Below are 24115 nucleotides of genomic sequence, written 5' to 3' on the forward strand. Positions count from 1 at the left end.
GGCACGAATAACGGAGAATATTTATTTTATTTCAGATCATCTGCGAACTCGTCGAACAGCCTCACAAGGGTGTGATATCGATAATGGACGAGGCTTGTCTAAATGTTGGGAAAATCACTGACGAGATGCTACTGGACGCAATGGATAAGAAGCTATCGCATCATCCACACTACAGTAGCCGACAGCTGAAACCGATGGACAAGGAGTTGAAGCATCGCGAAGACTTCCGTATCACGCACTATGCCGGGGACGTCATCTACTGCGTCAACGGATTTATTGAGAAGAATCGGGACACCCTATTCCAGGATTTCAAACGTCTGCTCTTCCACTCGAATGATCGCTTGATGAGTTCCATGTGGCCTGAGGGAGCACAGGACATATCGAAAACTACCAAGAGACCCCTGACGGCAGGAACATTGTTCCAGCGATCGATGGCAGAACTGGTAGCAACTCTGTTGAAGAAGGAACCTTTCTACGTTCGGTGTATCAAACCGAACGACATCAAGAGCGCCTCCATTTTCGATGACGTTCGTGTAGAACATCAGGTGCGCTACCTGGGTTTGCTGGAGAACGTTCGGGTCCGTAGAGCAGGTTTCGTCCATCGACAACGGTACGATAAATTCCTACTGCGATACAAGATGATTTCTCAGTACACGTGGCCAAACTTCCGCGGAGGTTCGGACAGGGATGGCGTTAAGGTGCTGATCAACGAGAAGAACTTTAGCCACGACGTCAAGTTCGGTAAGACGAAAATCTTCATCCGCTCCCCGCAAACACTGTTTTCGCTGGAGAAGCAACGCAACGAGATGATACCGCACATTGTGACCTTACTGCAAAAGCAGGTCCGTGGCTGGATTTGCCGGCAGCAGTACAAGAAGATAAAGGCCGCTCTCATCATTATGCGTCATTATCGCAAGTATAAACTGAAGAGCTACGTCCAGGACCTAGCCATGCGCTTCCGTAATGCTCGCCAGATGCGAGACTACGGCAAAGGTATCCAATGGCCACAGCCTCCGCTCGTGGGTCGCGAAGCGGAGAAACAATTGCGGATGTTGTTCTCTCGCTGGCGAGCGTCAATGATCCTGCGAAAGTACCCAAGGGATGAGTGGCCCCAACTACGGCTGCAGATCATCGCAGCGAGTGCGCTCCGCAAGCGGCGCAAGTTCTGGGGCCACGATCGCCGCTGGTTGGGAAATTATCTCTCCAACACGGCGGAAAACTCCAACTATTCATCGTACAATGCCAGTATTAATAACATTAAGAACACGGACAACTTCCGGGTGGTGCTATTTTCGTCTTTCGTCAAAAAATTCAACAAATGCAACAAATCGGCAGACCGAGCGATTATCGTGACCGACGTAGCCATCTACAAACTGGACGGCCCGAAGAATAAATTCCGCAACATGAAGCGCACCGTTGCCATCAAGGAGGTGAGTTTTGCGTGCTCATAATTACCAGGGAAGAGTTTGGGCGAACGGTGGTTTCTTTGCTATTTGCAGATTTCGTCCATCAGTGTGAGCCCCGGCCGTGATCAGCTGGTAGTATTTCATTCGCATCACAACAATGACCTGGTGATAGCGCTGCAGGGAGAACACCATGCTCTGAAGGAAGACCGCATTGGGGAGATAGTGGCCCACGTGTCCAAGCGGTACTACGAGTAAGTATCGCTATGGAGTAGGCAATCATGTTTGAGATCCGATTGAGAACCTGTTTTTTCATCAATTAACTTGCTAAGGCAGTCAGTGGTGCTCAGCTGAAGGCATATGGCAGGCCATATTGCAACACGGTGAATGAAAACGACCCAAATTTGAGTTTAGTCAACTCATAAATCACATAAAGTGCAGGAAATCAGCGATGAGTAATTTTGCCTCATGTTTTCTCAGGTTTTTCCAGCATTTTCCAGGGAAAAATTCCCGAATTTGCGATAAGTAAAGATTGGATTCGTTTAGTCTATTGGTACTACTCCGAGACTGCATAAAATTTTCGCCAATTTCCTCATTTTCTGGCTGATTTTTTAGGTTTTCCACAGGTTCCATGAGACAAATTTACTCATCGCTGAGTTCCTGCACTTTTGGCGATTATGAGTGAACTAAACTCAAATTTGGGTCGTTCTTATTTGCCGTGTAGTTTAGCTTAGTGAGGGGGTGACGATATCGGCCAAGTATGACAAGCTACAACAATATCTTTTCAATCAATAAAATGGCTCTATTGGTCACTTTTTTTCTTTTAAAGTCAATATTTGGTCACTATGTTTGTTATTTTAGTCACTAATGTCACTACTTCTATGTCACATACGAACTACCAGCCCTGTAATTGTGTGAATTACTAGGTGCATCGCAATATTTTGCAGTTTTTTTTTTTTTTTTTTGACAAAAATCAATCAATAGAGTTGGGATATTATGTTTGATTCCAAAAACTAGTTGAACTTGAAAAGCACACGAGAAATAAGGGTGATTGAATTTCTATTCGGTTACAATACTCTCTAATTTGATCTAGTAAGAATAATAAATCCTCTGAATATTTCTAATGGAAATGTTCGTTTGGCTGAGATTTTGACAGTTCATTTGGCTGAAAAAATTCTTTGCGCTCATCTCTCCCTCTGAGGATTTCTAGTTGCTACATAATCCCTTTTCCGGGACGTGCACGACTTATTTCGTCATTATTGAAAAAATCTCGAATAGGGTAGAGAACTACTTCGGCCTAATCGCCCATTTCAGGCCTATCGAGCAGAAAACTAAAAATAAATCCATGATTTCAGAGTTAACAAGTCAATTATGCGTTTGGTACGATCCTTTAGTTAATAATCTACCGAACGAAGTCAATGAGAACGCGTGGTATGTAGGTTTGCACCCATTATTCCCAAAAACACAAGAACCGCTCCGACCGAATCAATTTTTATCTTCATCCGATAGGCCGAAGTGAATTCATTAGCGCTTCAATTGCGTTTCAATGCGTTAGGCCGAGCTAAGAATCCGTAGGCCGAGTTTGGCGTCAAGAAGCAGTGTTAGACTTTTGACAATATCTCAACGATTGGTTTCTCTTTTTCAAATCTAGGTAAATAAATTTGGAAGCCATCAGTAATAATAACATTCCGTTTGGTGCTAAACTGCGCTAGATTAAGAAAGATTAAGTGCGGGTTGTGCTTAATAGGCCGGACATGGGGTAGGTAGTAATCGACGACCACTAAAAACGTTGCGCATTCTTTCGCTGAAAAGAAATCAATAACGATCTCTTGCCAGGCACGTTCTGGCATGGCTTTCCTGTGCATAGGTTCTGGTGGTTTTTCATTTCTAACAGCAGCACAACCAGAACACTCCTGAATTCTATCAACCACGTCCCGATCCATACACGGCCACCATACATTCTCTCGAAGTTCTTCGCATGGTTACTACTCCCGGGTGGCCCCTGTGAGCGATCTCCAATTTATTTGGAAGAACGATTCTTTCATCCTGAACGACTATTCCATTTGTAACTCCTAGCTCCATTGAAAATGCTTGGTAGCGAAAAAGAACTGCTGGCCAACTTCCCGACGCCAACGCTTCCACAAATACAAATAAAAATTTTCGACCGCCCAAACCACCGCCAACGCCTCACGTTGGGTCTGAGGATACACTCGCTCGGTAGCCGTTAATCCTTTTGACGCAAAACTGATAATTCTCTGAGTGTCTTGATCTCTCTGGACGAGGACTGTCCCAAGGCCGACAGGAGACGCTTCAACATATAGCTCTGTAGCATGTTTTGGATCAAAATACCCTAATGTCCGCACGTTGTTTGATAATTCCTTCCGGAGATCATCGAAAGCGTCGTTTTGTTCCTGACCGATAACCAAAACATCTCCCCGCAAGTTCTAGTCGATAGATGCGGTATGAAGTGGCCAACAAAATTAACGAGACCCAAGAAACTCCTAACTTCCTCTTTTGATTCAGGCTTTCTGAAATTCCTGATGGCTTTTACCTTTTCATCCGAAGGCCTTATCCCCTTCGAGCTAACCTTAAAATCTAGAATCTCTAGTTCCGTGACATCAAATATACATCTTTCGTTGTTAAGTTGAGCGTTGTTCTCATTGAGAACTGCTAGAACCTGCTGCAATCTCTCGTCATGCTCCTCTTGAGTGTTACCAGACACGACTATGTCATCAATGTAGACAATTACCCCATCAATTCCTGCCAGCATCTGCGTCATGATTCGTTGGAAGATCTCAGGAGCACAGTTGATCCCAAACATCAACCTTTTGAATCGCATAAGGCCCCGATCCGTCATAAACGTTGTAATACTACGAGAATCCGGGTGAAGCTCTACGTGATGGTATGGCGACGTTATATCGAGTTTCGAAAAATGCGTTGCACCTCTAAGGCTCTGAACCATTTGGTGGATTATTTTAACTTTTGGTTAAAATTTGACAGATGGAAAATTATCGATTAACCCTGCTAACCGAGCGTGGTTATTTCTGACAGACAAGAAGTTAAATTTTGACAACCGTGGTTGAGTTCTGCTCGAAAACCGATCGATCGGTAACACAGGGATTTTCGAACATAAGAAATAACTTTCGAAATGTCACTTTTAACCACGAGTTAAATTTAACTCGGCAAATGGTTCACAGCCTAAGTTTGTTAAAAAACGTTTCAATGACCGGTAGCGGGAAATGTTCTCGTTGAATTGCTTTGTTCGGATGTTTCATATTGATACAGAGCCGAATGTCGTCCTTACCCTTGGGTACAACAAACATCGGCGAGATCCAATCTGCTGGACCATCCTCTGGCTCGATCACATCAGTGCGTAACATCTCCAAAATTTTCTGATCGACTTTATCTTTCCTTGGTTCAGGTACCCTCAAATAAGCAAGCTTTCGTGATACAACAGACTGGTCAATTCAAGACCAACAATTAAAATGGCCTCAACTCCATTTTGTAAACAAACATTGTAAGGCCATTTTCTCGCGAACCAAATGCCGCCAACGCAAACCAACAAAATGAACAGGTAGGGAAAATTCTCCTCTACTGGATGGTGTGGTAGGTTTGTGAATGTAGGTTTCAGTTCGCGAGAAAATGGCATTACAAGGATTGTTTACAAAATGGAGTTAAGGCCTTTTCAATTGTTGGTCTTGAATTGACAGTTTGACTTGAACATTAGGAAACTTCGAGGGGGGCGACACATCTAAATCTCAAGTTAAGATGCTCAACAAATCTCACACTAGCGAATCAATCTTCGAAAAATCTTCTTTCATTTGTCGCATCTACTTGCATCGAGGGGGGCGACACATCTAAATCTCAAATTTAGATGCTCAATAAATCTCACACTAGCGAATAAATTTTCGAAAAATCTTCTTTCATTTCTCGCATCTACTTGCATCGCGCATCATCTTTTTGTAGGAAATCTTCAAAATCGTGATAAATCTTCTTTCTATCTACTCAGCGTACGCGCAGCTAGCCACAGCAAAACACAATATTTCCTGCAGCGTAGATAGAGTCGTCCCCCTCGACTTGCATCGCGCATCATCTTCTTGCAGGAAATCTTCAGAATCGTCAAAAATCTACTTTCTATCTACTCAGTGTGCGCGCAGCTAGCCACAGCATAACACAATTTTTTCTGCATTGTAGATAGAGTCGTCCCCCTCGGGAAACTTGGGAAATTGTTCGATTCTGACTTCAATATTGTTAACACCGAGGCCTACTTGAAGTATTTTGAGGTATTCCGCGGTGGTTTTGCTCAATAGGGACTTGTTGGCCCCTTCTATAACAAAAAACTCAGCATAGCACCTTGGTTTAGAATCGTTCACCGAAATCCATGCCTCGAAAACCGTTAGTACTTGCAGGGGGGTTTGGCTTGCATAAGCTATGAATGTCCGATCACATTGGAATTTTCTCTTGAAAAGAGTTGCATTACTTTTACCGAGACGGTCGCAGACTTCTTCCGTTATTGTGTTAATTGATGCACACGAATCAATCAAGAAAGCCACAGGTAGTTTATCAATCAGACATACTATCGTTCAATTATCTTGAGTATCAGCATCAACCTAAAGCAAAAGAAATAATATATGTTTTACAGGCACCGAACAAGTAGATTTACAGACCATATGGGACATTTATTTTCTTTATCGAAAAACGTCACAAACGTAACTATTATAAAAGAAAAAACAAGAAATTCCTTGTGGTATTATCGATACGCTACCTTCGCCAACTGTTCCGTATCCGGCTCTTCCTTCCATCTTTCATTTCCTCGTAGCACATTAGTTTCTCCACTTGCTCGCTTACTGGTTCACCGCTGCTACTGTGGTGGATGGAATTCCTCACCGAAAGGCCTCGACTTTCCTTTTTGCTTCAGTAAAATCTCCCGATTGATGGCGTAATTGATTAGCTCATCGAGACCCATGATGTCCTCGAACTCTTTCGTCCCGAGCGCCCATTGTGATCTGCTGCAGTATCTCTTTTTCTTCACGGTCGTAGAAATCGCATCGCACCGCTTGTGCCCGAAGCTTGAGGAGGAACTGGTTAAATGGCTCATCGCTAGTCTGCTTCAGTGATCGGAAAAGTTCCAACTCTATACGTTCGTTTCGTTTCCCGATGAAAAACTTGTTCAACCTCTTGATTGCGTTTTCATACTCAGGAACTTCGATCGGCTTAAATGGAATCTTCACTGGTGCGGGATAAACTTCGTCGGATGTCGGTCTCAAGTTATAAAAAATGCGCTGTAGTCCCCTACCACCACAAGATAACAGCAGAACCAGCTTTTCATGCTGCGTCTCAACATTCCGGAACTCCAATGCCAATTAAACATTTTGTTCGACCATTTTCCACAGAGATGGCGCTGTTAGGAAGTGATAAAAATCCCCATATAGAAATTGAGAGAAGTGGGAATAATTCGCTTTCGATGCATATTCAGGTCAACAAAAGTGAACGACAACCTAAAAAAATAATCACGGACTTTGTAGTTCAGTTTTTTGCCGGAAATTATTGTTATACAAGCTATAATTAAATAAAAATGATTTTTCCCCATACATTTTTACCTGATTTACTACCAGCTCCCAGAGAGCCAAAAAATTTTAATTTGAGAGAGAAAATTTGCTCTCGCGACCTCAATCTCTCAACATGCCATGTATTTTGTTGACACTCGATTTGTGATTTCCCTTTCACAGATTACAAAATAGAGTACCTGACACTACAAAACATGTCTGGTACCTCAATATATGCATTTGCTTTAACATTTTAAAGGAGGGACTTTTTTACATACTCTACACAAAAGATATGAGGTAACTCTAAGACCACTGGGTCCCGAAGAAAATCATTATTATTTTTGGCTCACTCAGTACCAGAACAACGGTCCCAAGCAGTCCCAAGCTATTTCACTCACCCCTGCATGTTCTGCATGAATCCACAAACCCCTGATGTTATCTGTCAAACTTTCATAGCGAATCAAAACAAACATAGTGTAGTAATAGAATTTCAACTAGAATAGGGTACGTTAATCGTTTGCTTGGGACCAATAGGCTACTAAAGTGGTGAGCCAATTTAAAATCGTTCGTTTCGTATTGATTGTTGGTATTTAGTAGTATGAGAACACTTTTTATAGCTTCTCTCTTTTTAATGCAATGACAGATATCATTGTATTGGTGCGTTTCACTGCAGCGTTGTCAGTATTCCAGATTTATCTGGATTTTCCAGATTTTTAGTCGTCTTGCCAGATCCACAGACAGACCACGTATATTTCCAGATTTTTTAAATATGTTCCAGATTTTCCCAGATTTTTTTAACTTGTTGTTTTAAAAATATCACTGCAATTGATTTACCCTCTAATAAAAAAATAATAAAAGCCAAACCTGCTACTTTAATTATAAAAGGCCAACAACGTTGGACATTATTGGAATTGTAAGGTAATTCTGAAAATAGTTCACAGTGAAGTGTGAGACGAATTCTTTGTGAAATCAAAGAAGAATTTCAAGCAAATTCTGTGTAGAGTTACATCCATCTTTGTGGGCTTCAGGGTTGTGCGGCGTCACTCATCAGGCGTATTGTGAGTGCCATGAAGTGAGGGTTTGATTCCCGCTCCAGCCGGTGCAAATTTTGGCAACCTGAAAATTTCCCTACTGGTCTAATGGGTGTCGTGTGTTGAATATTCAGTCTGTGCGATCTCTGGTTGAAGACAGTGTCAATTGGAACAATCCGGTAGAGAAATCATAGAAAATTCCTATGATGAAACTTAAGGAGTATGCTGATAGGAATCGTGAGAATAATTTCAATGGAATTCTGACCCATGTTTTTGTGGAGATTAATTTTAATCAAATTTTAAGCGCAATCTCTGGGAGACTTTCAAAACCATGTTGGCAAAGTACTTGAGTACTTAAGTAATACTGAAAAGGATTTCAAAACATTTCTGACCTTACCTACAAAGCAGTTCAAATGGAATTATCGGATAAGTCTGAGAAGAGTGTGACGGTCATGCTGAAGAGTGTACCAAGTAAATTGTTAAAACTGGGAAGCAGGAACAATATAAAATCCGGAATTTACAATCATTGCAAGATCCTATGACTACAAAAATTAAGCTATCAGACTTTCATTTTAGTAATATAATAAAAATATTTTTTGCATTAAGTTATTCGTAATGGTCATGCGAATAGTGGAGTAACCCGTAGTTTAGATAAACTGTGTGTGAGTTCCATGTTAGGCTTTGATTCCCACTTCAGTCCGGTGGATTTGGCTTTCAAAATAAAATTGTCTACTGGTCTGCTGGGTGTTGTGTGTTGTATGATGTCAAAAATTAAATTGTAAATCTGATCAACCTCAGAGTAATATTAGAATTATTTAGAACTAATAAAATCTTTAAATTCTGGTACTGTATCAAATAGTAAGGACTACATCATCAATTAGTTCAAAAATCCATCCCATCAAACTTCTTAGATTCTTTGCTTCTCATTCTTTAAAAAAAAATACAGTTCATAAACAATTTCAACCAAATTTTCTGTTGATATTTACCCACATTTAACTCAATTTTTGAAATGGATATTTGAACTTTTTGAGCATACCGTGTCAATACTTTTCAACTTTTTGATGATGTTAGGAATGCTAGCAAGTTATTTGCTTTATATAATTTATTTAGATATGTAATTTATAACCCTTCTAGTACTTTAAATAAATTCCAGATGATTATACCATAGAGGTAACTCTAAGACTAGAAGGTCCCGAAATAACGTGCTCAACTTTTTGGCTCAGCTCTGGTACTCTCTTCGGTCCCAAGCTAATGGATTCACCCTTCGAAACATAGGAAAAACGAATAACCCCTCATTTCATCTGTCAAACTTTCATAGCGAATCAAAACAAACATTGCGTAGTACTAGAATTTCGACTAGAATGGGATACGTTAATCGTTTGCTTGGGACCAATAGGCTAGTCAAGTAGTGAGCCAATTTAAAATCGTTAGTTTCGTATTGATTAGTGATTATACTGCCCTATTTTGACGGGAGATTGGCACATCACTTTGATTTCAATAGCATTATGTTAAAAAGAGGATTTTTGGAGCATTCCAGATTTTTCCAGATTTTATATTTTACCTTTTCTAGATTTTTCTGAAAATGGCCTGGCAACGCTGCGTTTCAGTTCAAAACTTGACTCGTTTCTCGCTCTTCAGTACATTGACTGGTCTTGCGTTGTGTATGTGCGCTTCGGCTTGAAACCGAACTCGCTTCATGCTCTTCAGTACAATGACTGGACTAGCAGTATTGGTGCGCTTCGATCGTAGATCGGACTCGCTTTTCTGTTTTTTTTTTTTGACGTAGGACTACGTCTTTGATTTCTATATGGGGGTACACTTTGTGAAAACCAAAAATGGAACATGTAACAAATTAAGAAAGATTTTAAGCGTTAATAACTCAGCTGCCCCTGGTCCATTTTCAATCATTTTATCACCAATCGATCAGAAATATGGCTACGCATCGATAACAATGCTTCCGAATGTTGATTTTCAACAAGAAACTATTGAAAACTGGTAAATGTCCAACATTGTCCAAAAGCGTCGAATTAACTAACAAATCCACCAATTACCTACATGCGTATGCTGCTTCCCCAGACTGTGCTGGTCAGAGAGTAGTAAGTAGACGAAACAAGTCGAAGTGGCATTCGCCTCCAATCCTCGGGCGAATAGGGAAGATGGAATTGCGTAAGATGGAAGATGGAATTGCGTAATATTTTGCAAACTCATCGCCATACTCAAAACCACACGCAAATTCTTCGAGATAACTACCATCCGTCGTCTGGCTCGCCGTGGCGGTGTCTGATGTATCTCCGGTCTGATTTATGAGGTGCGCTGAAGGTATTCCTGAAAAATGAGATCCGTGATGCTGTTACCTACACTAAACACGCCAAGCGTAAGCGGCCATGGATGTCATCTACGTTTTGAAGTGGCAGAGACGCACTCTGTTTGGTTTCGAAGGTTAAATCATCACCAACTTTGGCAACAAAACGGCTCTTTTCAGGGCCACCAATCTTATTACAGTAAAGAGTAGGAATAGAATTCATCTGCCTGTTTGTCCATATTCAGAACCAACGATCACACAAAATGCTCATGTAATCATACTGGAAGTAGTGGTACACATTATTTTTATCAACCTTGATCAACTTTGAATCGCCTCGGCCGGATATTTTTGATGGAAGAAGCAACAATCTAGCATCTTATTCGACGAAGACAGCAGGAAACATTTGTGAAGCCGAGTTATTTACGAAAGAGAGTGTCGATGAAGAGAATCGATCAATGTAGATAGGACCTATTGACAAGTGACGCGAGATTTGTTTTCGGTACTGAGCTCCAATCCTACCGACGCCCAGAAATGAGAAATAAAGTGCAGGAACTCAACGATGAGTAAATTTGCCTCATGTTTTCCGAGTATTTTCCAGGGAAAATTTCCCGAATTTGAGAAAAGTCTCGTCTCGTCTCAGTCTATTGGTACAACTCCGAGACTGAATAAAATTTTCGTCAATTTCCTCATTTTCTGGCAGATTTTTTAGGTTTTCCACAGAAACAGGTTTTCCACAGACAAATTTACACATCGCTGAGTTCCTGCACTTTTGGCGATTATGAGTGAACTAAACTCAAACTTCGTTCTCATTCACCGTGTACGCAAAAGGAAAAGAACTAGTGTCGATACTTGATAGCAAACTACTCATAATGGGAGGAGTCTTTGTAGATTTTATACCACTTGGTTGCACATCATTCTGCTTTAATCTGAAAAGATATAAAAGAGCGTTGCTGTATGGCATTACCTCATTTTCGCTTCGGACGGCGTGGTGAATAGCAATAGCAGCAGTAGGAAGGAGTGGAGTAGCCTCCTTCACACCTAACAAGCAACAATTGACTGGTCGTGGCAAATGATGCGCCAAGCGTCATCGCAAAGTTCTTCGAGATAACCGCCAGCGGTCGTCTGGCTCGCCGTGGTGGTGTCAAACGTATCTCCGGTCTGATCTACGAGGTGTGCTAAAGGTGTTCCTGGAAAATGAGGTCCGTGATGCTGTCACCTACACTAAACACGCCAAGCGTAAGTGGCCATGGATGTCCTCTTTAATAAAACGGCCTTTTTCAGGGCCATCAAGTTTACATCAGTAAAGAGTTGGAATAGAATTTATCTGTGCCTGTTTGTCCATATTCAGAGCTACAAGCCCCCAACGACCACACAAAATGTTCTCCAGAGTTGTAATCTTGTAACCAAACTTATAGGAAGGGGTGAAAGTGATTTTGATTGATTCTCTTAATCAACTTTCTCTTTGAAAAAAAATACTAGAAATTTGGTACGCCTACAATTTAAAAAAAACGGAAAGAGTTGAGATAAGAGAGAATACATAATTGATCAATTAAAAGAACTAAATGCTCTTCACATTTATTCCGTCCACTAGCGGTCCTACGTCAAACTTCCGTCCGTGCCCCTAGGCACAGACCCTTCTACTCTTTCCATTTTTTTTTTGTGGCTCTTCAGTACACATACTGGGCTAGCATAGGCTTCGGCTCGAGACCTTTTATGTTTGGTTTATTTACACAACACTTGTATTTCACAACCAACCACCCGAATAGAAATTTACATTAGCCCAACGTTTGATTTTGATGTCTACATCAGCATCGAAATCAAATGTATGCCTGGTGTCAAACATTAGGAAACATTATGATTTAGTTGTATTTAAGCAACGTAACATGGTGTATACATCAGAAATTTTGGAACAAAATTTTGCCATTCTAATGTCGGTCTGACGTCGAAAATTTCAATCTATTGACATTAGAACCAAACGTTTTAAGGATGTTTTCAGATGTACAAAACGTTAGAACTAAACGTTGTTCGGATGTTTTTAAATGTAAACGTTTTCTGATGTTTTCTAATGTAGATGTTTCCTGATGTTAGAAACAAACGTTTTTGGATGTTTTCAGATGTAAAAAACGTTAGAACTAAACGTTTTTCGGATGTTTTTATATGTAAACGTTTTCTGATGTTTTCTAATGTAGAGGTTCCCTGATGTTAGAATCAAACGTTTTTCGGTTGTTTTCGGATGTAAAAAACGTTAGAACTAAACGTTGTTCGGATGTTTTTATATGTAAATGTATTCTGATGTTTTCTAACGTAGATGCCTCCCGATGCTGGAACCAAACTTTTTTTGGATGTTTTCGGATGTACACAACGTTAGAACTAAACGTTGTTCGGATGTTTTCAATTGTACTTCGTGTTTGATGTTCTCTGATGTTTTCAGATGTACAAAACGTTTAAAGTAAACGTTGTTTGAATGTTTTCAAATGTAGATGTTTACTAATGTTTTTAGTAATCTTACTTTTCAAATGCTTTCAATTATATTTACAACACATTAGAACTAGAAACATGATCGTGTAAACACTACACACGATTGTTGTTAGATTACATCATAAAAATGCGTGCATAACAGTCAATGCTGAAGCTCCCGTTTCCCACCAGTCAGTTAACTGACCTTAGCTAACCTAATATCATTGCGGCAACTCTCTATGCGGCAGGGGAACTATGCCATTAGCGCGCTAAGAGTTGTTAGACCACTGACATAGGCGCCAATTTGTAGGTGACGAGGCACTTGGTGACATTACAGCGAGCTTGACGATTTTTGCAGCATTTTTTTAGCAAACTACCAGTTAAGGTGTGTAGTGTTTACAAGATCTTGTTTCTAGCTCTAATGCTTTGTACAATTGAAAGTATTGAAAAAGTTAATTCTCATGTTTTGCACAACCGAAACCATCAGAAAACATAAAATTGTACAAAAAAAAAGTCATCCATTCTGGTAGACTATCTCTTAAATGCATAAAGAATAGCCATTGCTTAAGCTCCCGTTTCCCACCAGTCAGTTAACTGACCTTAGCTAACCTAATATCATTGTGGCAACTCTCTATGCGGCAGGGGAACTATGCCATTAGCGCGCTAAGAGTTGTTAGACCACTGACATAGGCGCCTATTCGTGGGTGACGAGGCACTTGGTGACATTACAGCGAGCTTGGCGATTGTTATAGCATTTTTGAGTGAACTACCAGACAATCATGACAATGTGATCGCTGCGCCTCCAGATCTCCCTTTAAATCGACCCACTGTGCCAATTTGTCAATAATGCATGACACTTTGGACGGGGTTGCTGGCTTGTTTGGTCCACTGTTCGGATATACAAGTGGCAAGCCTTCCCCTTCACGGATCGCTCCAAAAATTGCTGCAAACGAACTGCAAATATATAATAAACAAAATTATTGTGCATGAAAAATATGACAATGGACAATGCTCGAGGAGCACTGGGAGTTTTCGAACGACGCGTGCTTAGGACCATCTTTGGCAGAGGGTATATGAAAATGGTGAATGGAGTAGAAGAATCAAGATAGAGCTGGAATTAGGGCGTAACAGCCTTTGTAAACAATGACTTCTCTTGTTGATTTCTCGGAATTCAAGACACGCCTACACAAACCAACATATCCATCGGGTAGTAGAAGTCTTTCTCTAATCGATGGTGATGTCGATTCGCCTTGGAGAGCCATGACTTCCGCGAAATCATCGAGAGAAGTCATTGATTACAAAAGCTGTTACGCCCTAGTTCCAGCTCTATTTAGGAATGAACCACGAACTGGCGTAACTTTATGGCGAACCCAATATCCAGAAAGTCGCTAAAAGTGGAAGATTGTACCCTTCCACGGGCGGGACACGTTGTAAGAATGCCGGACAACAATCCCGCAAAAATGGTGTTTTCCTCAAATCCGGCCGGTACAAGACGCAGAAAAGCACAGCGTGCTATGTGGTTAGACCAAGTGGAGTAAGATGTAGGAAGTGTGGGACGCTCGAGAAATTGGAGACAAGCAACCAGGGACCGAGCTAGTTGGCGCAACTTGTTATACAGGTTAGGTTCCGAGGGATGTCGGATCAGCAAAAGTAAAGTAAGTATACAGACAAACAGACATAAAACTCGCAAGATGTTCATCGAACAAGCATTTATCGGTCAATTTAAAAGTATCTTAGTTGGTAGTACCGCCACCTGTGGCGCGCATAGTCAATTCCCTTGCGTTTGACGTTTCCACACTACCGCCATCTGTTCAGCGTACTACCCACCACAGTGTACTCAACAGAGGGCGGTAATGTTTTAACGACGATGTTTTACAGTGAGAAATATTCAATGTGTTATGTCTATTTGTCTGTGGTAAGTATCTTATACGTTGGCTAAATTGTTATCCAAACTGCCTAAAAGTTCGAAGAATAGTTATTAGATAGTACAGAATTCTAAATTGGCATTATTTATGAAAAATTTACATTAGAATTCTTAAATCTCAGTCTTTCCCTGATTGCGAACCACACTTTAAATTTTATATAAACTTGCGACCCATCTTGTGTACCATCATAAGGCTTGATGAAACTTATTTCGCCCGGAAACATGTTTTTTCGGAATTATGAAGTCATTATAGGGTTAACTACCCCATTTCCGGCCTATTAAGCACAACCTGCACTTAGTCCTTCTTTATCTAGCGTAGTTTAGCACCAAACGGAATGTTATTATTACTGATGGCTTCCAAATTTATTTACCTTTCCGTATGTACCGTAAGATTTGATAAAGAGAAACCAATCGTTGAGATATTGTCAAAAGTCTAACACTGCTTCTTGACACCAAACTTGGCCTACGGATTCTAAACTCGTCCTAGCGCATTGAAACGCCATTGAAACGCCAATGAATTCACTTCGGCCTATCGGATGAAGATTAAACATTGTATTAATCATTGTATGTAGTCTACACTGGCTTGACGAAATGGAAATAAAGAATAAAGAATGAAGATAAAAATTGATTCGGTCGGAGCGCTTCTTTTGTTTTTGGGAATAATGGGTGCAAACCTTCATATCACGTGTTCTCATTGACTTCGTTCCGTAGCTTATTCACTAAAGTATCGTACCAAATGCATAATTGAATTGACGAACTCTGAAATAATGGATTTCTATTGAAGTTTTCTGCTCGATAGGCCCAAAACGGGCGATTAGGCCGAAGTAGTTCTCTACCCTACGTTATTATGACATTTTGTATTATTAAGTTACAAGAGGACGTTGCAAAGGATGAGTTTGACGTATGAAACCTGTGCATTTAGTTTTCAGAGAGTCGCAATCAGCGAATTATTCATTAAATCACTTATGGCTGTAAGCTTCAATCGGTATTATCCTCGGATTATATCCCGATCAAGAATGTCCGGCTGCTTTGATGTCGACATCAGAGTTATTCAACACGATGCTATGCAAACAATACGCAGATCATCCAAACAGGAACGGTATTAAAAGTTAATCCGAGTTGGAGCTTACCGCCATTATTGCGGCTCTCTGAATCCAATATTAATAGGTTGAAAAAATGGTTTAAAAATGGAACCTAAATCCAAAATTTCATAAATTTTGGTTCACATGAACTATGATAAATCAGTGTTATTACATTTGCAAACATCACCATTTTAGCGGCCCTCGCCATAGAGCGAACTGTCATTCAAAAGGATATTAATGTCATCTAAAGCAATTTATCGACAATTTAAATCTTGGTTTACAAATCGAGATGAATGTCTATGGGAACGATAAAAATATATTTGTGCTCAGAAAACGAAGCTCGTTCAGATGATGTATAAAAATTTGTTTGTTTTTCGAAATTATACAACCCAATTCCAGGTTTTCCACACGAAACGATAACTAATGGATACGTATTCGGTTTCCCCATAGGGATACGTATTCGGTTTCCCCATCAGGATACGTATTCGGTTTCCCCATCAGGATCCGTATTCGGTTTCCCCATCGAGATTCGTATTCGGTTTCCCCATCAGGATCCGTATTCGGTTTCCCCGTCGGGATCCGTATTCGGTTTCCCCGCCGGGATTCGTCTACGGAATCCCCATCGGGATCCGTATTCGGTTTCCCCATTGGGACCCGTATTCGGTTTTCCCATCGGGATCCGTATTCGGTTTCCTCATCGGGATCCGTATTCGGTTTCCCCGTCGGGATCCGTCTACGGAATCCCCATCGGGATCCGTATTCGGTTTCCCCATTGGGACCCGTATTCGGTTTTCCCATCGGGATCCGTATTCGGTTTCCCCATCGGGATCCGTATTCGGTTTCCCCGTCGGGATCCGTCTACGGAATCCCCATCGGGATCCGTATTCGGTTTCCCCATTGGGACCCGTATTCGGTTTCCCCATCGGGATCCGCATTCGGTTTCCCCGTAGGGATCCGTCTACGGAATCCCCATCGGGATCCGTATTCGGTTTCCCCATTGGGACCCGTATTCGGTTTTCACATCGGGATCCGTATTCGGTTTCCCCATCGGGATCCGTATTCGGTTTCCCCGTCGGGATCCGTCTACGGAATCCCCATCGGGATCCGTATTCGGTTTCCCCGTCGGGATCCGTATTCGGTTTTCCCATCGGGATCCGTATTCGGTTTCCCCATCGGGATCCGTATTCGGTTTCCCCATTGGGACCCGTATTTGGTTTTCCCATCGGGATCCGTATTCGGTTTTCCCATCGGGATCCGTATTCGGTTTCCCCATCGGGATCCGTATTCGGTTTCCCCATTGGGACCCGTATTTGGTTTTCCCATCGGGATCCGTATTCGGTTTTCCCATCGGGATCCGTATTCGGTTTCCCCATTGGGACCCGTATTCGGTTTTCCCATCGGGATCCGTATTCGGTTTCCCCATCGGGATCCATCTACGGAATCCCCATTGGGATCCGTATTCGGTTTCCCCATTGGGATCCGTATTCGGTTTCCCCATCGGAATCCGTATTCGGTTTCCCCATTGGGACCCGTATTTGGTTTCCCCATTGGGACCCGTATTCGGTTTTCCCATCGGGATCCGTATTCGGTTTCCCCATTGGGACCCGTATTTGTTTTTCCCATTGGGATCCGTATTCGGTTTTCCCATCGGGATCCGTATTCGGTTTCCCCATCGGGATCCGTATTCGGTTTCCCCATCGGGATCCGTCTACGGAATCCCCATCGGGATCCGTATTCGGTTTCCCCATTGGGACCCGTATTCGGTTTTCCCATCGGGATCCGTATTCGGTTTCCCCATCGGGATCCATCTACGGAATCCCCATTGGGATCCGTATTCGGTTTCCCCATTGGGATCCGTATTCGGTTTCCCCATCGGAATCCGTATTCGGTTTCCCCATTGGGACCCGTATTTGGTTTTCCCATTGGGACCCGTATTCGGTTTTCCCATCGGGATCCGTATTCGGTTTCCCCATCGGGATCCGTCTACGGAATCCCCATCGGGCTCCGTTTACGGAACCCGTCATCGGGCTTGTAGCTTTTAGTAAAAAAATACACTGACTAACCTGCAAATAGATCTGGCTGCAAACTCCCCGCCCGGGATCCAGCTTCGGATTCCCTACCGGGATTCGGCTGGGACTGGTACCGGTACACTTTCCTAAAAAAAAAATAATTACATTACATTAAATTAATAAATTCACATTTACTTACCAGAAAAACATTGCATCGCCACCAAAACTCGCGACGGACACATTGTCGGCACTTTCCCGGGCTAATTCGTAAACAAATCAAACTTTTCCCACTGCGAAAAAAAACTGTACACGGCCAATGAGATCAACGCAAATTTGAGTACAGTGTACTCAATATCGAAAAAAGTGCAGGATGAGTAAATTTGCCGCATGTTTTCCTGTGGAAAACCTCAAAAATCTGCCCTAAAATAAGGAAAATTTACGAGAATCCAGAGAATCCAATCTTTGCTTTTCTCATATTCGGAACATGAGGGAAATTAATTCAAAACTGAGTTCCTGCACTTTTTGCGATTTATGAGTGAACTAACCTCAAATTAGGGTCGTTCTCATTCGCCGTGTAGTGCTGACTCAGGACAAAACAAACTTTGCATGCGGCGAGAGACCGAGGGACAACAAATTACATCGTGATGAAGTTTGATTCTAATGTAACGTTAGGTTCTGTTGTCATTGGATGTATTCTGATGTTTTATGCGTGCAACAAATTACATCGTGATGATGTTTGATTCTAATGTAACGTTAGGTTCTGTTGTCATTGGATGTATTCTGATGTTTTATGCGTGCAACAAATTACATCGTGATGATGTTTGATTCTAATGTAACGTTAGGTTCTGTTGTCATTGGATGTATTCTGATGTCAAATTTTACATCGTCAAGACGTTTGATTCTGATGTAACGTTTGAGGCTAATGTATTTTTATGTACTTGGACGTCACACTGAAGTCTGAATACATTAAGGTTACAGCAATACACGTTAAAATTTAATGTATTGAAGATGTCTGCTGATGTTTCCTACATTACAATTTCTATTCGGGCACTTGTACCATAGAGGTAACTCTAAGACCAGAAGGTCCCGAAGAAACGAGCTAAACTTTTTGGCTCAGCTCTGGTACTGTCTTCGGTCCCAAGCTAATCGATTCACCCCTCGAAACATAGGAACAACCAATAACCCCTCATTTTATCTGTCAAACTTTCATAGCGAATCAAAACAAACATTTCGTAGTACTAGAATTTCGACTAGAATAGGGTACGTTAATCGTTTGCTTGGGACCAATAGGCTACTAAAGTGGTGAGCCAATTTAAAATCGTTAGTTTCGTATTGATTGTTGCTTGTACCGTCCAATCCTCAATCCTCTAGCTAGATGAAACTGCTACCTACAACCCCGCATTCTATTTCTCTCTCTACATCTTGCTTGCTCTCTCAAATCCTATCCAAGCTTCTGAACACTCTAATCCTAAACTCTACAGTACTATTATGAAATTACAACACACATCAAGCATCTTTGAAATGTTTGGTCAGTCTGCGGACACTGAAAGCATTCCGCGGACCGCAAACAATCAATAGGGGCCTCCCTTAGCTCAGTCGGTAAAGGCGCAGCTACAAAGCAAGACCATGCTGGAGGTGGCTGGGTTCAATTTCCCGGTCCGGTCTAGGAATTTTTCAGGTTGGAAAATTTCTCGACTTCCCTGGGCATAGAAGTATGATTGGACTTGCCACACAATTATACCAATGCAAAAATGGTACATGCATCGTAAGCTCTCAATTAATAACTGTGGAAGTGCATCTAGAACACTAAGTTGAGAGCACGCAATAATCTAATATGCGATATGCAATAAGCTTGAAATGCGAAGAAGAAGAAGAAGAAGAAACAATCAATCTGTGAGCCGCATGTAGATGAGCACCCCTGCTCTAAGTCTACATATCTTCATAAATCGATCAACCGATTATAATCCCATTTTCTCGTTCCCGTTTCAGACTGTGCAACCAGGACCTTCCGGTGAGCGTATCGCCGACGTTCCAACTTCGCCTGGGCAATAAGATGCGCACGCTGAGCGTAGAAGCCGTCGCAGGCGTCGAGACGCCCGCCTTCGAACATTCCGGTGCTGTAATCGTATTTAAGGTTCCTTCCTCGTACGGTAGTGCGATATAATGTTTGCCGTGTTTTTCTTTTTCGTTCATTTGAATGTGTGTGTGCTTTAAGTATGATTTTTAAATTTACTTTCCAATGGGTTTCTAACGTACGTGTACTGAAGCAGTAACAGTATCTTTTTTAAGATTGTACAAGAAAAAACCGGATATGATCCGTTTAAACGAGTAGTGCCGGCGGACGCATAACAACTGTCCCATGTGACGTTTCGGCAATTTTGAGGTTAATGCTTATCGCCATAATTTGATGTGTACTTTTGGGATATTACATGCTGTTTATTATAGGAAAATTCGAAAAAAACAAAAATCGATTTGTCGCACTGGAACGATTCACAAAAGAAAATCGATGAGAACCGATCGTCGCAGTTACGCCCTTATGATTCTTAAAGCTAGATTTAAGAAACATTTTTTTTTTAATTTCATGTTATTGATTTTGAATTGTTCCAGTGGGTGAAGTATGCGTTCATCATTCAAGTGGGACAAATCGACATAGGGGAAATCCATTATGTAAGGTTTTTGAGTTATTATTAGAACCCCGCTCACCATCTTGTATGACACTGTAAGATTTACAGTTAACCCCGGTTCCCCTTAAAATCTTAGTTTTAAAGATTTTAATGTTCCAAGAAAACCGTTAAATATTGATATCCATAATAAAATGTCGAAAGACAAAAGTCTAATGCACAAAAGGTTGAAAGGGACAAAAAGCCGAAAGGACAAAAGGTCAAATCCCCAAAAATATTTATTTTTGAAGAAGTAGTGTAATTTAAAGAAGAGTAAATTGTATTGATATTTTATACATTAAAGCACTGCTCACGAATAAAAGAAGGAAAAGCCACTGACAAATATGAGGTTCTAATAGCTCATCTTAGTTGTTCCATTTATTTCGGAAGATCTTATCATGTATAAAAGAAAAACTAATCTAATAAAAATATAAGATTTTAATATCTCATCAATTTTTCAAATCCTAAACCTCACAAGTTTTACAAAGTTTAAAGTGTACATGTTTAAAACTCAACCACAGTATTTCAAATAATTCTCATGATAAAATTTTCTATGAAGGTAATATGGCATTTATAGTAGCTTTAATTATATTATTCAACATTAAAGCAAAATCAATGTAAACCAAATTTTAAAGAATGAGCATTGAAGTGGAAATAGTATAAGTTACTGTTGAGAAATTGTTTGAAGTCATGACAAATCTATTTCAGAATATTTACATCAGCTTTTGGCTTTTCGACCGTTTGTCCTTTTGACCTTCTGTCTTCCCAAAACCTATATATTGAGTTGGGAACATTTTTATACAAATAAATAACTTTTTCATGCGCTCCTGGGATTTTTGTCATAAAAGAGTCAAGATCAAATTATTTACTTCTAACTATTAAATCTTATGTAAGAAAATGGGGGTTGTAAGAAAATGTAAGAAATAACCCTCACACCAACTATTGCCTTACATAATTTGTCGATGACCCCTTAACATTCTGGCGATTTTCTCTGTTTGTGACGCATGGGGCAGTTATGCGTCCACCGGCAGCACTGGACTCATACACTCACACAAGTGCTTAATTTAGCGATAGGGATGCAACAAATTGGCAAAAACTGCAAAGCAATGTACTTGAAAATATTATCTTATCATATTGTTTAAACTGCGGCATATGCAATCAAGGATCGTATTTCTAGAACAGCAAGACAATTACAAGTGCCATTGTACGGTAACAGGACAAGTTTAGTAGGGAATTGAACGCGTTCGGATCAAGTGTGGAAGAGAAGAAAAAATCGTTTTTTATTTGTTTGTGATACTTTTGAACATAGAAACGAGAAGAAAGGAACGGCCGTTGTAGAACGACAGGGAACTAACACATTTTAGTCAATTTGCGTCATAGGGGAGCTGCATAGAAAGGCGTAGGCGTATATATGTAGTTATTATATTTTCATCGTTTTGTTTTTTTTTATAACGGTAAACGGAATCAGGCTGACGAAGCATTTTTTTTACATGTAAAATATTTTATACATACTAGTTTTAGCCGTGCCTTTTGCTAAGTGCGTTTGCAATCAAAATGAATTTTACTAATACCTTTGTCTGTAACCATATTGAAATTGGATATTTCAAGCCGCACAATGGATTAGGTCCTTAGTAACATTGACAGATTCTCTTCATAGACTACCGTTTCTTGCCGTGTTTGCCGTATTAGTTGCTGGATAATAGCTTCGTTTATCGAAAAAGTTGGGCCGTTAGGATGCAAAGATAACATCGATGAAGAAAATCTGTCAATGTTACTTAGGACGTAATCCATTGTTCGCGTTGATTTAATAAAAAATGTCAACTGAATCAAAGTGAAGCTAGTTTATTGCCCGAATTGTCCTTCTAAGTATATTTTGTATTGTTTTGTGTTATACCGAAGACATCATATCAGACAGATACAATAGAACTGCTAAAAAATTCGTATGGAGTTATTATCTTTCTGCGACAGATGGCGCAATTGTGCCTATCTCATAGCGGTCGCATGAAAAAAACGTAAGAGTTGCCAGTCTTAATGATATGTTGTCTTCGGTAATAAACTCACAGACATTTTCAAGAAACCTTTTCCCTCAACATAAACATGGTAGGTATTATTTTTATTATTCAGCCATTCCATAGCAAAACGATATAGACTTAATTTCTGAATCCGAAGTCCGAATGCAATAAAAATAATTTTTATTCTTCAATCACTGTTTGTTACATTGGATAATTATTCACTTCAACCACTAACTAACTCTACACAGAAACTAAAACCTGATTAAAGGCTGACTAAAAGTTAATTGTTACGTACAAAAAGACCTCCCAACAAACAATCGTCTATTGAAGAAACGACTTTTTGAAAATTTTATTCAACTGCATGCTTAATAATACTTGTATTATTTTTAAAAATAACTTCTGTTCAGGCTTTGTTTCCACAAATCTGGAGAATTTATTCAACCACAACACTTTGATCTATTGGTTTTGTATAAGGTATGTCAAGAAGTTGTTATTCGACTTATATGAGTTGTAACAGAGCTTATTCGAAAACATTTTTGATTATTCAGCGTTTATTAGACATCACTGCTTCCCTAGGGGAAGTACAACTTGATCTGAAGTAATATTTGGTGTAAAAATTGCACAAAATGGTAGTTATTATAGATTTTAGCACAGACAAACAGACGTAACTCTTTGAATAAGTTTTTCTTGAAAACATAGTATCTCAAAACATAGGACCTCAGTAGCGACATCTTTCAGGCTTCTCGCGGAAAACAAGCTTGCTCGCTAACTCGCAAACAATATTGCATAAAAGTTCTATAGAATGTATAGAAACGTCAAAGTGATCCGATGCCAGCGCTGCGGCGAGTAGTTCGCGGAACTGATAATATTCAAATCAACCGTTAAATGCGTGAACAAAGATACACAATGAAGAGTTACGTCTGTTTGTCTGTGATTTTAGTATAAATATTAATGATATTAACTGTCAAGCGGAAAGCTACAAAAATTTAATAGTGTAACTTTAACGCATACATTCAATTACGTTTCACCGTTGTTGTTTATGTTTACTGCAGCTTTCTGTTTGTCATCATGTTTGCCTAAATTTTCGTTTTCCATAGCTCTGATCGTTTTCGTCTTTGGCTTTTAATCATAAAAACGACACTGGACGTTCCCCTAGCAGCAAATCTCTCCAGGTTACAGTCTCATGGCGAATCGAGAGTAATACACACTTAATCTAGCTCGGAAAAATCTCCAACAGCCAATTACCTCGGCATTTACTTTTGCTGATATATCTGCAAAATATTTGTTTGTTAGCTGATATCTCAGCAAAATGATATTTGTTAGCTGAGTCTCGGCAATTGTTTTACTGAATCTCAGCAAAATAAATTGCAGAACTACTCGGCTTTTGGAATCTTGGCGAAAAATTTTAAGTGTGTACGACCACGGAACCATCACTCTGGGACTCCGTTTACAGGGACGGCGTAGTCACATAGAGGTAACTCTAAGACTGGAAGGTCCCGAAATAACGTGCTCAACTTTTTGGCTCAGCTCTGGTACTATCTTCGGTCGTAAGCTAATCGATTCACCCCTCGAAACATAGGAAAAACCAATAACCCCTCATTTTATCTGTCAAACTTTCATAGCGAATCAAAACAAACATTGCGTAGTACTAGAATTTCGACTAGGTACGTTAATCGTTTGCTTGGGACC

The 24115-nt window shown here is 40.5% G+C and overlaps 2 protein-coding genes across 12 annotated transcripts in view; both read left to right on the forward strand.

The window, feature by feature from the left end:
• The window catches only part of Myo31DF (Unconventional myosin ID), a 79075-nt gene extending 57277 nt beyond the window's left edge, over nt 1-21798 (forward strand). For all 11 annotated transcript variants that reach the window (XM_065234213.1, XM_065234215.1, XM_065234214.1 and 8 more), the window contains exons 7-9: nt 36-1430; nt 1500-1657; nt 19744-21798. In XM_065234213.1, coding sequence (XP_065090285.1) covers nt 36-1430; nt 1500-1657; nt 19744-19918 — 1728 coding nt within the window. In that variant the 3' untranslated portion in view covers nt 19919-21798. The remainder of the gene's footprint in view (nt 1-35; nt 1431-1499; nt 1658-19743) is intronic.
• Nucleotides 1-24115, forward strand: part of Samuel (SAM-motif ubiquitously expressed punctatedly localized protein) — a 760488-nt gene that overhangs the window by 290393 nt on the left and 445980 nt on the right. The gene's annotated exons all lie outside the window — the stretch shown is intronic.

The sequence above is a fragment of the Ochlerotatus camptorhynchus genome, unplaced genomic scaffold, assembly GCF_037179485.1.
Source record: "Ochlerotatus camptorhynchus isolate MF236.1 unplaced genomic scaffold, CSIRO-AGI_Acam_v1.1 ptg000432l, whole genome shotgun sequence".
In the NCBI taxonomy this organism is placed as follows: domain Eukaryota; kingdom Metazoa; phylum Arthropoda; class Insecta; order Diptera; family Culicidae; genus Ochlerotatus; species Ochlerotatus camptorhynchus.